General features: G+C 35.8%; 1 protein-coding gene across 1 annotated transcript in view; it reads left to right on the top strand.

The window, feature by feature from the left end:
* LOC132553017 (ras-specific guanine nucleotide-releasing factor 2-like) overlaps positions 1 to 17,931 on the top strand; it is a 184,097-nt gene that overhangs the window by 66,437 nt on the left and 99,729 nt on the right. The window contains exon 3 of the mRNA XM_060217220.1: positions 2,370 to 2,399. Coding sequence (XP_060073203.1) covers positions 2,370 to 2,399 — 30 coding nt within the window. The remainder of the gene's footprint in view (positions 1 to 2,369; positions 2,400 to 17,931) is intronic.

The raw sequence follows: 17,931 nt of genomic DNA, 5'->3' as shown, positions 1-17,931 counted from the left end.
TTTATAGAGTTGATAAAGGGAGGTGACCAATTCACATAACAAGTTGATCAGGGGAGATAACCCATGGACTGGGAGTTGTTCAACTGAGGTAGCTCATAGACAAAGAGTTAACCAGGGGAGGTAACAAATTCACAGAAATAGTTGATCAGGGCAGGTAACACATTGACAAAAAGCTGATCAGGGGAGGTAACACATAAACAGAGTCTTTCAAGGGAGGAAGTACATTGTGAGAAAGCTGACACACATTGACAGAATGTTAATTAGGGGAGGTAACATATTGACAGAGACTTGATCAGATGCTATGACCCATTCCATGACATCTAATCGCGGCAGAAATGACAGATTCCTGGACATCTGATTTAAACTGTTTGCAGACTGAATCCTGATGTATTACAGAGAAAAGGCCTGTCAGTAGCTAAGTGGTCCTAGACTGATCCGTCAGACAATTGAGCAAAGTCCTTTTAGCCATTATTGTCATCTTTGACAACAGAATTGTCTGAATATGTGTGCCATATGATGACTGTCAATACTAAAGCTGTGATTTAATGCTCACTTTACTTTCCAGCTATCAGATAATGTCCACTGGTCTGTCTTGTAGCTCTGCCATTGTATACCTGAAGTACAAAATCAGCAGAACTTTCTGTAAATAATATGATTTATCAGGTAACAGAACCTGGGATATGTAGATTTACTTATGTTTCCTCAGCGTTAAGGTAACAGAACCTGGGATATGTAGATTTACCTGTGTTTCCTCAGTGTTAAGGTAACACAGTCTGTAATATGTATAGTTACTCATGTTTCCTCTGTAGTTAGGTAACGCAGTCTGTAATATGTAGATTTACCTGTGTTTCCTCTGTATTAAGGTAACACAGCCTGTAATATGTAGATTTACCTGTGTTTCCTCTGTATAGTATAAGATGATAGATCTCACCTGTAAAAGACAATAAAGATTGTAGCCTGATAGCTTTACCTCAATTTTACCAAGTAACAAAATATATACATGTACATACCAGTATGTGGATTTACCTGTATTTTACCAGATAACAAAATATATACATGTACATACCAGTATGTGGATTTACCTGTATTTTACCAAGTAACAAAATATATACATGTACATACCGCTATGTGGATTTACCTGTATTTTACCAAGTAACAAAATATATACATGTACATACCAGTATGTGGATTTACCTGTATTTTACCAAGTAACAAAATATATACATGTACATACCGCTATGTGGATTTACCTGTATTTTACCAAGTAACAAAATATATACATGTACGTACCGCTATGTGGATTTACCTGTATTTTACCAAGTAACAAAATATATACATATACATACCGGTATGTGGATTTACCTGTATTTTACCAAATAACAAAATATATACATGTACATACCGGTATGTGGATTTACCTGTATTTTACCAAGTAACAAAATATATACATGTACATACCGCTATGTGGATTTACCTGTATTTTACCAAGTAAAAGGTAACACAGACTTCATTGTGGTACTGCAAAACTTAACAGACACTTAAATGTGGTAGATTTACCTGTGTTTTACCCATAGCGGGAAGAGCCAGTGAGTAGTATGGTAGATTTACAGGTACAAGAGTAGTGCAGTAGTAGTATTTTGAATATATATGCTCTCTTTATTGCATCCAGTGATGTAGATTACAAAAGAATGTGAAACATATATACAGCACATGGTACATAACTTGTACCAGAGAAAGTTAAGTTTGGAAGATTTATCTGTATTTTATCAGGTAATAAAGTCTGCAGTTTGGTACTCTAAAACTCAACAGAAACTGTGAGTAATGTAGTAGATTTATCTGTATTTTACTTGTAACAGGTAATAGAGACAGTGATGTAATAGATTTACCTGTACTTTACCTGTAACAGGTAATAGAGACAGTGATGTAATATATTTACTTGTATTTTACCTGTAACAGGTAACAGAGACAGTGATGTAGTAGATTTACCTGTACTTTACCTGTAACAGGTAATAGAGACAGTGATGTAATAGATTTACCAGTATTTTACCTGTAAAAGGTAACAGAGACAGTGATATAGTAGATTTATCTGTATTTTATCTGTAACAGGTAACAGAGACAGTGATGTAGTAGATTTACCTGTATTTTACCTGTAACAGGTAACAGAGACAGTGATGTAGTAGATTTATCTGTATTTTACCTGTAACAGGTAACAGAGACAGTGATGTAGTAGATTTACCTGTACTTTACCTGTAAAAGGTGATAAAGTGTGCCACATGGCACTGTTAAAACATAACAGAAACTGCAGTGTGTTAGGTTTTCAGTGTGTCTTTATTACCTGTGTTACTAATGTTTGTATACTCTTTCCACAGCTGGTGAACTGGGGAGGGTACCGCTTGGAGGTAGGCTTGCCTGGATTTCAGCATTGTTTCATATTTTACTAATCAGAATGGCACAACTGGCACACATGTATTCTGCATCTGTAGATATACCTGGCTGTCGCTCATTCCATAGGTTGTTCCAGCAGCTCTGTCATACACACTCTGAAAATATTTAATTGATGAAAATCTAACATGTTATATATACTTTTCTAAATGGTTTCTTCCATTTCTATAAAAATTCTGAACACTGACCATAAAATGAAATATCAGAAAAGAATGTACTGTGGTTGTTCTTTTGAAATCCATATATTTTCACAAGTGATCACAAAACAATTTTCTACTACTTCCAATTTGATTTCCTGTTGTGTAATGTTGTTTGCATATAGACTTCATCAATTATGGATAAACCGATTTGATCATTGATGAAAAAACGGTATTTCTAAATAACAAAAAATTGATTTTTGATGAGCATTCAATGAAAGGTGCTGCTATGCATGACAATATTGGACCCTGTTATGTACTTATGATGTATAAACAGAGCTGCTATCCGACTTTCTGTTGAATGTGCGACAAGCTATATCTACCTGTGTGATTTCACTGTTTGTATCGGCAGTATCCCGGAAGTGTTGACTACAGGTGTAATTTACATACTACTGGCCAATAATGAACCAATCAGCTTCTCTGTTACATACCTGAAGCTTCAAATTTTACTTACCGTAAACTATTCGGGTTCTTTGAAGTAAAGAATTTGTTTTTTGATTAATGTACATAGTACTTCCTTATCATTAGTGTGAGTGTAGTGATAAAATTTCAAATTAAACAGCAGCTGACTGTGATCAGTGAAGAAGTTCGAACATGTTATGGGCCTCGCTCATTATAACATGATTGGTTGAGGATTTCTAGGAAATTGTTAGGTTGAACAAGGAAGTGGGATATTTACTGGAGGGAGGAGGGTAGAGGTTGAACAAGGAAGTGGGATATTTACTGGAGGGAGGAGGGTAGAGGTTGAACAAGGAAGTGGGATATTTACTGGAGGGAGGAGGGTAAAGGTTGAACAAGGAAGTGGGATATTTACTGGAGGGAGGAGGGTAGAGGTTGAACAAGGATGTGGGATATTTACTGGAGGGAGGAGGGTAGAGGTTGAACAAGGAAGTGGGATATTTACTGGAGGGAGGAGGGTAGAGGTTGAACAAGGAAGTGGGATATTTACTGGAGGGAGGAGGGTAAAGGTTGAACAAGGAAGTGGGATATTTACTGGAGGGAGGAGGGTAGAGGTTGAACAAGGAAGTGGGATATTTACTGGAGGGAGGAGGGTAAAGGTTGAACAAGGAAGTGGGATATTTACTGGAGGGAGGAGGGTAGAGGTTGAACAAGGAATTGAGATATTTACTGGAGGGAGGAGGATAGAGGTTGAACAAGGAAGTGGGATATTTACTGGAGGGAGGAGGGTAGAGGTTGAACAAGGAAATGGGATATTTAGTGGAGGGAGGATGGTAGAGGTTGAACAAGGAAGTGGGATATTTACTGGAGGGAGGAGGGTAGAGGTTGAACAAGGAAGTGGGATATTCACTGGAGGGAGGATGGTAGAGGTTGAACAAGGGAGAAACAGTACTGACTGGGGAGATAGGAGTAGTGAAGAAGGGAGAAACAGTACTGACCAGGGAGACAGGGGTAGTGAAGAAGGGAGAAACAGCACTGACTGGGGAGACAAGAGTTGTGAAGAAGGGAGAAACAGTACTGACTGGTGAGACAGGAGTCGTGAAGAAGGGAGAAACAGTACTGACTGGGGAGACAGGAGTAGTGAAGAAGGGAGAAACAGTACTGAATGGGGAGACAGGAGTAGTGAGGAAGGGAGAAACAGTCTGGCAGGGTGAATCTGAAAAATAATGAAAGGGGAGGTTGGGGTGGGGAGGGGAAAGCATTAGCTGGTTAGATTTTTGTGGCCTGTAATCTATAACACAATTGGAATTACTTCAGCATGTATTGTCTTATATTACATTGCTTTACCTGATTAATTAGGGAGACAATATATCATTCTCTCACTTTACAATTCCTTGATACTGCCAGTACTTGTTTCACTATAACACTTGCATCGTGAATATTTCTCATATCATGTTCAAAATTAATTTTTCTTTTATGTTTATTCATTCAACAGTTGATGCATGAGATCCAAGGACTGATGTAGAGGTTTTTAAGTGAACTAGTGTGTTTACAATTTATCTATAATTATCAATTGTTATATTGCATGTCACTGTTAGTTTAATTGAATTCCAATATATACTTCATAACTTAAATGATAAGGCTGAGTTAAGGTACAACCCACACCTGGTTATTAGAAATGTACCATAGTTAGTCAAGTTTTCTAGTGGAATTTAAAGTTTGGAGAAATCTGATGTATACCCCTAACTACAAGTTGTCTTCTGTGATGTTATGTAATCTGAAAGATTTAAGCTGATTTCCTTTATTGCAAATTTGATTATGTATTTTCATCACAATTCTCTAACCCCACCCCTCCCCCTACCTGCAGTCACTAACATTGGGCTCCTATCCCCTTCCACTTACACATCATTGTACTTCTCTGCCATGAACCAGCCCCTGTTCCAACATTTGAAAGTGTTATAACTTTACAGATGTGTGTATGGTGATCACAAAAAGAATTCTTTTATCTTTTATTGAGGTAGATTGAGAGTTAAATTTGAGTTATAATGTGTCCCACCCATCTGATTTCCCAGTACCAGATATATAATGTGTCCCACCAGTCTGATTTCCCAGTACCAGATATATAATGTGTCCCACCAGTCTGATTACCCAGTACTAGATATATAATGTGTCCCACCAGTCTGATTACCCAGTACTAGATATATAATGTGTCCCACCAGTCTGATTTCCCAGTACCAGATATATAATGTATCCCACCAGTCTGATTACCCAGTACTAGATATATAATGTGTCCCACCAGTCTGATTACCCAGATATATAATGTGTCCCACCAGTCTGATTTCCCAGTACTAGATATATAATGTGTCCCACCCATCTGATTACCCAGTACTAGATATATAATGTGTACCACCAGTCTGATTACCCAGTACTAGATATATAATGTTTCCCACCAGTCTGATTACCCAGATATATAATGTGTCCCACCAGTCTGATTTCCCAGTACTAGATATATAATGTGTCCCACCCATCTGATTACCCAGTACTAGATATATAATGTGTACCACCAGTCTGATTACCCAGATATATAATGTGTCCCACCAGTCTGATTACCCAGATATATAATGTGTCCCACTAGTCTGATTTCCCAGTACTAGATATATAATGTGTCCCACCAGTCTGATTACCCAGATATATGTGTCCCACCAGTCTGATTACCCAGATATATAATGTGTCCCACCAGTCTGATTACCCAGATATATAATGTGTCCCACCAGTCTGATTTCCCAGTACCAGATATATAATGTGTCCCACCAGTCTGATTACCCAGTACCAGATATATAATGTGTACCACCCATCTGATTTCCCAGTACTAGATATATAATGTGTCCCACCAGTCTGATTACCCAGTACTAGATATATAATGTGTCCCACCCATCTGATTACCCAGTACCAGATATATAATGTGTACCACCCATCTGATTACCCAGTACTAGATATATAATGTGTCCCAACAGTCTGATTACCCAGATATATAATGTGTCCCACCAGTCTGATTACCCAGTACTAGATATATAATGTGTCCCACCCATCTGATTACCCAGTACTAGATATATAATGTGTACCACCAGTCTGATTACCCAGTACTAGATATATAATGTGTCCCACCAGTCTGATTACCCAGATATATAATGTGTCCCACCAGTCTGATTACCCAGATATATAATGTGTCCCACCAGTCTGATTACCCAGATATATAATGTGTCCCACCAGTCTGATTTCCCAGTACTAGATATATAATGTGTCCCACCAGTCTGATTTCCCAGTACTAGATATATAATGTGTCCCACCCATCTGATTACCCAGTACTAGATATATAATGTGTACCACCAGTCTGATTACCCAGTACTAGATATATAATGTGTCCCACCAGTCTGATTACCCAGATATATAATGTGTCCCACCAGTCTGATTACCCAGATATATAATGTGTCCCACCAGTCTGATTTCCCAGTACTAGATATATAATGTGTCCCACCCATCTGATTACCCAGTACTAGATATATAATGTGTACCACCAGTCTGATTACCCAGTACTAGATATATAATGTTTCCCACCAGTCTGATTACCCAGATATATAATGTGTCCCACCAGTCTGATTACCCAGATATATAATGTGTCCCACTAGTCTGATTTCCCAGTACTAGATATATAATGTGTCCCACCAGTCTGATTACCCAGATATATAATGTGTCCCACTAGTCTGATTTCCCAGTACTAGATATATAATGTGTCCCACCAGTCTGATTACCCAGTACTAGATATATAATGTGTCCCACCAGTCTGATTTCCCAGTACCAGATATATAATGTGTCCCACCAGTCTGATTTCCCAGTACCAGATATATAATGTGTCCCACCCATCTGATTACCCAGTACTAGATATATAATGTGTCCCACCCATCTGATTACCCAGTACTAGATATATAATGTGTCCCACCCATCTGATTACCCAGTAATAGATATATAATGTGTCCCACCAGTCTGATTACCCAGTACTAGATATATAATGTGTCCCACCCATCTGATTACCCAGTAATAGATATATAATGTGTCCCACCAGTCTGATTACCCAGTACTAGATATATAATGTGTCCCACCCATCTGATTACCCAGTAGTAGATATATAATGTGTCCCACCAGTCTGATTTCCCAGTACCAGATATATAATGTGTCCCACCCATCTGATTACCCAGTACTAGATATATAATGTGTCCCACCCATCTGATTACCCAGTACTAGATATATAATGTGTCCCACCAGTCTGATTTCCCAGTACCAGATATATAATGTGTACCACCCATCTGATTACCCAGTACTAGATATATAATGTGTCCCACCAGTCTGATTACCCAGATATATAATGTGTCCCACCAGTCTGATTACCCAGTACTAGATATATAATGTGTCCCACCAGTCTGATTACCCAGATATATAATGTGTCCCACCAGTCTGATTTCCCAGTACTAGATATATAATGTGTCCCACCCATCTGATTACCCAGTACTAGATATATAATGTGTACCACCAGTCTGATTACCCAGTACTAGATATATAATGTGTCCCACCAGTCTGATTACCCAGATATATAATGTGTCCCACCAGTCTGATTTCCCAGTACTAGATATATAATGTGTCCCACCAGTCTGATTACCCAGATATATAATGTGTCCCACCAGTCTGATTACCCAGTACTAGATATATAATGTGTCCCACCAGTCTGATTACCCAGATATATAATGTGTCCCACCAGTCTGATTTCCCAGTACCAGATATATAATGTGTACCACCCATCTGATTACCCAGTACTAGATATATAATGTGTCCCACCAGTCTGATTACCCAGATATATAATGTGTCCCACCAGTCTGATTACCCAGTACTAGATATATAATGTGTCCCACCAGTCTGATTACCCAGATATATAATGTGTCCCACCAGTCTGATTACCCAGTACTAGATATATAATGTGTCCCACCAGTCTGATTACCCAGATATATAATGTGTCCCACCAGTCTGATTACCCAGTACTAGATATATAATGTGTCCCACCAGTCTGATTACCCAGATATATAATGTGTCCCACCAGTCTGATTACCCAGTACTGGATATATAATGTGTCCCACCAGTCTGATTACCCAGATATATAATGTGTCCCACCAGTCTGATTTCCCAGTACCAGATATATAATGTGTACCACCCATCTGATTACCCAGTACTAGATATATAATGTGTCCCACCAGTCTGATTACCCAGATATATAATGTGTCCCACCAGTCTGATTACCCAGTACTAGATATATAATGTGTCCCACCAGTCTGATTACCCAGATATATAATGTGTCCCACCAGTCTGATTACCCAGTACTAGATATATAATGTGTCCCACCAGTCTGATTACCCAGATATATAATGTGTCCCACCAGTCTGATTACCCAGTACTAGATATATAATGTGTCCCACCAGTCTGATTACCCAGATATATAATGTGTCCCACCAGTCTGATTACCCAGTACTGGATATATAATGTGTCCCACCAGTCTGATTACCCAGATATATAATGTGTCCCACCAGTCTGATTTCCCAGTACCAGATATATAATGTGTACCACCCATCTGATTACCCAGTACTAGATATATAATGTGTCCCACCAGTCTGATTACCCAGATATATAATGTGTCCCACCAGTCTGATTACCCAGTACTAGATATATAATGTGTCCCACCAGTCTGATTACCCAGATATATAATGTGTCCCACCAGTCTGATTTCCCAGTACCAGATATATAATGTGTACCACCCATCTGATTACCCAGTACTAGATATATAATGTGTCCCACCAGTCTGATTTCCCAGTACCAGATATATAATGTGTACCACCCATCTGATTACCCAGTACTAGATATATAATGTGTCCCACCAGTCTGATTACCCAGATATATAATGTGTCCCACCAGTCTGATTACCCAGTACTAGATATATAATGTGTCCCACCAGTCTGATTACCCAGATATATAATGTGTCCCACCAGTCTGATTTCCCAGTACTAGATATATAATGTGTCCCACCCATCTGATTACCCAGTACTAGATATATAATGTGTACCACCTGTCTGATTACCCAGTATTAGATATATAATGTGTCCCACCAGTCTGATTACCCAGATATATAATGTGTCCCACCAGTCTGATTACCCAGATATATAATGTGTCCCACTAGTCTGATTTCCCAGTACTAGATATATAATGTGTCCCACCAGTCTGATTACCCAGTACTAGATATATAATGTGTCCCACCAGTCTGATTTCCCAGTACTAGATATATAATGTGTCCCACCAGTCTGATTTCCCAGTACTAGATATATTATGTGTCCCACCAGTCTGATTACCCAGATATATAATGTGTCCCACTAGTCTGATTTCCCAGTACTAGATATATAATGTGTCCCACCAGTCTGATTACCCAGTACTAGATATATAATGTGTCCCACCAGTCTGATTTCCCAGTACTAGATATATAATGTGTCCCACCAGTCTGATTTCCCAGTACTAGATATATAATGTGTCCCACCAGTCTGATTACCCAGATATATAATGTGTCCCGCCAGTCTGATTTCCCAGTACCCAGACAAAGTGTCACATTATGTTAGTGAAAATGTGTCCCAGTGTCCCAGACAAAGTGTCACAGTATGTTAGTGAAAATGTGTTCCAGTGTCCCAGACAAAGTGTCACAGTATGTTAGTGAAAATGTGTTCCAGTGTCCCAGACAAAGTGTCACAGTATGTTAGTGAAAATGTGTCCCAGTGTCCCAGACAAAGTGTCACATTATGTTAGTGAAAATGTGTCCCAGTGTCCCAGACAAAGTGTCACAGTATGTAAGTGAAAATGTGTTCCAGTGTCCCAGACAAAATGTCACAGTATATTAGTATAAATGTGTCCCAGTGTCCCAGACAAACTGTCACAGTATGTTAGTGAAAATGTGTCCCAGTGTCCAGACGTGTCACAGTATGTTAGTGAAAATGTGTCCCAGTGTCCCAGACAATGTGTCACAGTATGTTAGTGAAAATGTGTCCCAGTGTCCCAGACAAAGTGTCACAGTATGTAAGTGAAAATGTGTCCCAGACAAAGTGTCACAGTATGTTAGTGAAAATGTGTCCGAGTGTCCCAGACAAACTGTCACAGTATGTTAGTGAAAATGTGTCCCAGTGTCCCAGACAAAGTGTCACAGTATGTTAGTGAAAATGTGTCCCAGTGTCCCAGACAAAATGTCACAGTGTATTAGTGAAAATGTGTCCGAGTGTCCCAGACAAACTGTCACAGTATATTAGTGAAAATGTGTCCCAGTGTCCCAGACAACGTGTCACAGTATGTTAGTGAAAATGTGTCCGAGTGTCCCAGACAAAATGTCACAGTATGTTAGTGAAAATGTGTCCCAGTGTCCCAGACAAAGTGTCACAGTATGTTAGTGAAAATGTGTCCCAGTGTCCCAGACAAAGTGTCACAGTATGTTAGTGAAAATGTGTCCCAGTGTCCCAGACAAAGTGTCACAGTATGTTAGTGAAAATGTGTCCCAGTGTCCCAGACAAAGTGTCACAGTATGTTAGTGAAAATGTGTCCCAGTGTCCCAGACAAAATGTCACAATATTCCATTGAAAGTATCTCATTCAATGGGTCGTGGTATCTCAGTTAATGTGTCTCAGTATCCCAATAAAAGCGTCCTAGCGTCTTAGCCAAAATGTGACCTGGTATCCCAATCTGTATACCCCAGTCAATGTGTCCTGGTATCTCAGTCGTTGTGTCCTGGTACCCCAATCTGTATACCCAGTCAATGTGTCATGGTATCTCAGTCGTTGTGTCGTGGTATCCCAATATGCATACCCAGTCAATGTGTCATGGTATTTCAGTCGTTGTGTCCTGGTACCCCAATCTGTATACCCAGTCAATGTGTCCTGGTATCTCAGTCATTGTGTCCTGGTACCCCAATCTGTATACCCAGTCAATGTGTCATGGTATCTCAGTCAGTGTCCCAGCATCTGAGTAAAAGTGTCGCGATGTTTCAATCAAACTGTCACAGAACCTCAGTCAAAATTCCCCTGTCAACGTGTCCTGGTATCCTTATCACAGTGTCCCATTTTCTCAGTCAGTGTGTCCCAGCATCCTAGTAAAGGTGTCCCAGTGTTCCACTGAAAATGTCTTATGTCCCAATATCTCCGTCAATGTGTCCCAGTATCAGAATCAAAAAAAGTATCCCATTATCCTGCTAGAAGTGTTCCTTGGTGTCAGTTTGTATCCCAGTGTCCCAGTTAATCAATGTGTCCCAGTTGGACACAAGATTCTGAAGCATCAGTATAAAGTCCTAGGGTCCCAGTTGGTTCTACACAGTTGTGGACCGAGGGATAGTCCTTGTGTTTCCTCTTTTACAATTTTTTCCCTTTTTTTCATTTTTCTCTTTTCTATTCACTTTGAAACTTCCATTTTTGTTTACGACTGCCTTTTACCACAGGTATTAGCCATTATAGAACTATAATAATTTATTGATTTTTACCATGTACAGTTATGTAGTAGTTTTATAGCATGTTTCAAAATTGTTGACAACTCAAGTTTGAAAGCATGTGTTTTCATTCCAGTTATCAACTGTAAATCACTTCTTTGGTATTGTATACAAATTGTGGTATTAACATCTACTATCAGATGTATTGTTACAATGTATAACATCACATTTTCTGTATGACATACAATTACACCTTGTTTTATCTATGACTATATTGATATATTGTTTTATCTATGACTATATTGATATATTGTTTTATCTATGACTATATTGATATATTGTTTTATCTATGACTATATTGATATATTGTTTTATCTATGACTATATTGATATATTGTTTTATCTATGACTATATTGATATATTGTTTTATCTATGACTATATTGATATATTGTTTTATCTATGACTATATTGATATATTGTTTTATCTATGACTATATTGATATATTGTTTTATCTATGACTATATTGATATATTGTTTCATCTATGACTATATTGATATATTGTTTTATCTATGACTATATTGATATATTGTTTTATCTACATCACAACTTACATACATTACATTATTTAATATGTTATTTATTGGATGATTTCAATTGTTACATTGCAATAACAAAAACAACTTTTTAGAATGCAGGCCCCTAAGACCTCTTGTTTGAGATTGATCTCTACACCATTATTACCAGTCTTTAGTATTGTTTCACGTTGTGCTGACAAGGTATAGTTAGTTTCTTAATGTATGAAAACTCCAGGTTTTTTATGTGGAAAAATTTATTTTTTGAGATAGCTAAGTGTATTGTGGCATTAATTCCTGTTGATTCAGAATGATTTTCTAGTGACATCCTTTTACAACACTTTGGTATAGATATTTCTTATTCTTTCTTTTCTGATGGAAAATCAGCTTTCTGTTGCTTATTGACAATGTAAGGTTTAGAATTTATGTACCAGATTCAATTAGCTTTATACCCCATCTTGTGATCATCATTTGTAGCATTTTGCACATGAAACCCATGATCTGTAATAGAACTGTAGCATTACATGTCAATGTTAAAATCAAGGTGTCTTCACACCACCTCATCAATGTCAAATGGCTTGGTTTTTGCTGTATGTATCCTAGATAAATTCAATCTTCTACCATGTTTTTGTAAGGACTGTGGATTATGGGAAATACTGAGACATTCCAACTGCAGTTAAGTTAAGGGTGTATGCTACCTTAATTCAAATTGGTGATGTGAGAGAATGTATGAGTCATGTGATCTAAGACTGCTACATTGATTGGTACAAACATCACATTGGTTGATAACCTGCCAAAAATTGATGTAGCTTAAAGTTGTTAAAGAGTAATGTTGCCTTTACATTTGATGTGGATATCTGATCATGAAGAAGATCAGATGGTGGCTTATACTGATGTAGTTTGGTTAATTTTTGGTGCTTTCAAAGTATTTCCAAATCATACAGACAGAGATTTAAGTAATGTTGATATTATAAAGGTAATTAGTAATTTCCAATTGTTAGATATTACAAAATTTAGAGATGACATAGGTACACTTTACACAGATGCAGCATCCTTAGCATAGTACTTTCCTAACAATATCAACAAAACAGAGAGAATGGAAATTATGAAAGATACCTTCTACCCAATTGATTAACAGCCTAAAATTATACAGTTATTGATTTACTCGGTCACATTTAATATGAGTGCTTGTGGCTTTGTAACACCAGCGATGGTGTGTGAATGTGTGCTGGGTATTGTTTTTACTGCTAATATGATGAGACCTGGAAGGATGAATGAGACCAGCAACACAGGAAACAGCTGCTGCAGCAGAAGGCCAGCACACTTTCCTTCCTCCACATCATTATACAATTAGGAGGCACTTCATCAAAGATGATATTAAACAATTTCTCTTCATTCTGCATATCTGATGATGGAAGAACATCCATTTTTTTATTTTGTTTAATACTAAGAGTTTTTGTATTGGTATGTATCTATTTTGATGTCTCTGTGAAAATAAAGTTTAATTCTGAAAAAAAAATTCTGGAAACATGGAATCGGTAATTTATTTGATCAAGACTAGAATAGCCTGATATACCAGTGAATCAGCCTAACCTAGAGTATACATATAATACTGTAATCATATAATACTGTAATCATTAGATACTGTAATCATATAATACTGTAATCATATAATACTGTAATCATTAGATACTGTAATCATTAGATACTGTAATCATATAATACTGTAATCATATAATACTGTAATCATATAATACTGTGATCATTAGATACTGTGATCATTAGATACTGTAATCATTAGATACTGTAATCATATAATACTGTAATCATATAATACTGTAATCATATAATACTGTGATCATTAGATACTGTGATCATTAGATACTGTAATCATATAATACTGTAATCATATAATACTGTAATCATATAATACTGTAATCATATAATACTGTAACCATTAGATACTGTAATCATTAGATACTGTAATCATTAGATACTGTGATCATTAGATACTGTAATCATATAATACTGTAATCATATAATACTGTAATCATATAATACTGTGATCATTAGATACTGTAACCAATAGATACTGTAATCATTAGATACTGTAATCATTAGATACTGTAATCATATAATACTGTAATCATATAATACTGTAATCATTAGATACTGTAACCATTAGGTACTGTAATCATTAGATACTGTAATCATTAGATACTGTAATCATTAGATACTGTAATCATTAGATACTGTAATCATTAGATACTGTTATCATTAGATACTGTAATCATATAATACTGTAATCATATAATACTGTAATCATATAATACTGTAATCATATAATACTGTAATCATATAATACTGTAATCATTAGATACTGTAACCATTAGATACTGTAATCATTAGATACTGTAACCATTAGATACTGTAATCATATAATACTGTAATCATTAGATACTGTAATCATTAGATACTGTAATCATTAGATACTGTAATCATATAATACTGTAATCATTAGATACTGTAACCATTAGATACTGTAATCATTAGATACTGTAATCATTAGATACTGTAACCATTAGATACTGTAATCATTAGATACTGTAATCATTAGATACTGTAATCATATAATACTGTAATCATATAATACTGTAATCATTAGATACTGTAACCATTAGATACTGTAATCATTAGATACTGTAATCATTAGATACTGTAATCATATAATACTGTAATCATTAGATACTGTAACCATTAGATACTGTAATCATTAGATACTGTAACCATTAGATACTGTAATCATATAATACTGTAATCATTAGATACTGTAATCATTAGATACTGTAACCATTAGATACTGTAATCATTAGATACTGTAATCATTAGATACTGTAATCATTAGATACTGTAATCATATAATACTGTAATCATATAATACTGTAATCATATAATACTGTAATCATTAGATACTGTAATCATTAGATACTGTAATCATTAGATACTGTAATCATATAATACTGTAATCATATAATACTGTAATCATTAGATACTGTAATCATTAGATACTGTAATCATTAGATACTGTAATCATTAGATACTGTAATCATATAATACTGTAATCATTAGATACTGTAATCATTAGATACTGTAATCATATAATACTGTAACCATTAGATACAGTAATCATTAGATACTGTAATCATATAATACTGTAATCATATAATACTGTAATCATTAGATACTGTAATCATTAGATACTGTAATCATATAATACTGTAATCATATAATACTGTGACCATTAGATACAGTAATCATTAGATACTGTAATCATATAATACTGTAATCATTAGATACAGTAATCATTAGATACTGTAATCATATAATACTGTAATCATATAATACTGTAATCATTACAGTGATTTTTAGATGCTGTAATCATTAGATACTGTAATAATTACAGTGATTTTTAGATGCTGTAATCATTAGATACTGTAATAATTACAGTGATTTTTAGATGCTGTAACCATTAGATACTTTAATAATTACAGTGATTTTTAGATGCTGTAACCATTAGATACTGTAATAATTACAGTGATTTTTAGATGCTGTAATCATTAGATACTGTAATAATTACAGTGATTTTTAGATGCTGTAACCATTAGATACTGTAATAATTACAGTGATTTTTAGATGCTGTAACCATTAGATACTTTAATAATTACAGTGATTTTTAGATGCTGTAACCATTAGATACTGTAATAATTACAGTGATTTTTAGATGCTGTAATCATTAGATACTGTAATAATTACAGTGATTTTTAGATGCTGTAACTATTAGATACTGTAATAATTACAGTGATTTTTAGATGCTGTAACCATTAGATACTGTAATAATTACAGTGATTTTTAGATGCTGTAATCATTAGATACTGTAATAATTATCTTTGATATGCTTTGTACAGTGCTTCGTCGTACCTGCATCATCAAATCCTTCCGTCTATATCCTGAAATGTTAGATAGTATCATGTCATAGATAAGGAAGCCAACATTAATATGCTGCCAATAAAATGCCCTGACATAATATATCATTGAAATTTCTGTCTGGAATGCTAGATTTTACAGTGAAATTGGTAAAAATTTACATGTCTGGAATATAACTTTCTCGTGGAGTTTTTTAAGATCAATAACCTGGTATTAATCTTTATATCAGTCTGGGTTATAGCTTTCTCATGTAGATTTTTAAGGTCAGTAACCAGGTATAACTCTTTATACCCTATAGAGTCAATACATCTTAACAAAATCTGTCATCCTTCAGTAATATTAGATTATCATTAACCTTTGAGACAGAGGCAATGTCTTTGTATCGTATAATTTTTGTTTAAAGGACAGATTCTTTGCATTGTCCATGCTATAGTTAAGTCAATTGTATTGCTAAGGCCATATGACAGATTTTCCATATTGTTTTTGCTATAGGAAAGTCTTTTTTATTATCTAGGCTATAGGACAGCCATATTTATTGCTTGTGTTATAGTACAGCCATATGTGTGTTGTCTATGTTGTAGGACAATGATTTGTACCGTTTAGGCTATGGACAGTGATATGTACCGTTTAGGCTATAGGACAATGATTTGTACTGTTTAGGCTATAGAACAGTGATTTGTACTGTTTAGGCTATAGGACAGTGATATGTACCGTTTAGGCTATAGGACAATGATTTGTACTGTTTAGGCTATAGGACAGTGATTTGTACTGTTTAGGCTATAGAACAGTGATTTGTACTGTTTAGGCTATAGGACAGTGATATGTACCGTTTAGGCTATAGGACAATGATTTGTACTGTTTAGGCTATAGAACAGTGATTTGTACTGTTTAGGCTACAGGACAATGTAGGCTATAGGACAGTGATTTGTACTGTTTAGGCTATAGGACAATGATTTGTAATGTTTAGGCTATAGGACAATGTAGGCTATAGGACAGTGATTTGTACTGTTTAGGCTATAGGACAGTGATATGTACTGTTTAGGATAGAGGACAATGATTTGTACTGTTTAGGCTATAGGACAATGTAGGCTATAGGACAGTGATATGTACTGTTTAGGCTATAGGACAGTGATTTGTACTGTTTAGGCTATAGAACAGTGATATGTACTGTTTAGGATAGAGGACAATGATTTGTACTGTTTAGGGTATAGGACAATGATTTGTACTGTTTAGGCTATAGGACAATGATTTGTACTGTTTAGGATATAGGACAGTGATTTGTACTGTTTAGGCTATAGGACAGTGATTTGTACTGTTTAGGCTATAGGACAATGTAGGCTATAAGACAGTGATTTGTACTGTTTAGGCTATAGGACAGTGATTTGTACTGTTTAGGCTATAGGACAATGATTTGTACTGTTTAGTATAGGACAGTGATTTGTAGTTTAGCAATAGGACAATGATTTGTACTGTTTAGGCTATAGGACAGTGATTTGTACTGTTTAGGCTATAGGACAGTGATTTGTACTGTTTAGGCAATAGGACAGTGATTTGTACTGTTTAGGCTATAGGACAATGTAGGCTATAAGACAGTGATTTGTACTGTTTAGGCTATAGGACAGTGATTTGTACTGTTTAGGCTATAGGACAGTGATTTGTACTGTTTAGGCTATAGGACAGTGATTTGTACTGTTTAGGCAATAGGACAGTGATTTGTACTGTTTAGGCTATAGGACAGTGATTTGTACTGTTTAGGCAATAGGACAGTGATTTGTACTGTTTAGGCTA

Source organism: Ylistrum balloti, unplaced genomic scaffold (genome assembly GCF_031769215.1).
Source record: "Ylistrum balloti isolate Yb309-2 unplaced genomic scaffold, AGI_CSIRO_Ybal_v1 Utg370292, whole genome shotgun sequence".
NCBI classification, from domain to species: Eukaryota; Metazoa; Mollusca; class Bivalvia; order Pectinida; family Pectinidae; genus Ylistrum; species Ylistrum balloti.
Note: the sequence above shows the minus strand (reverse complement) of the source record. Positions and strands in the feature narration are given on the sequence as shown.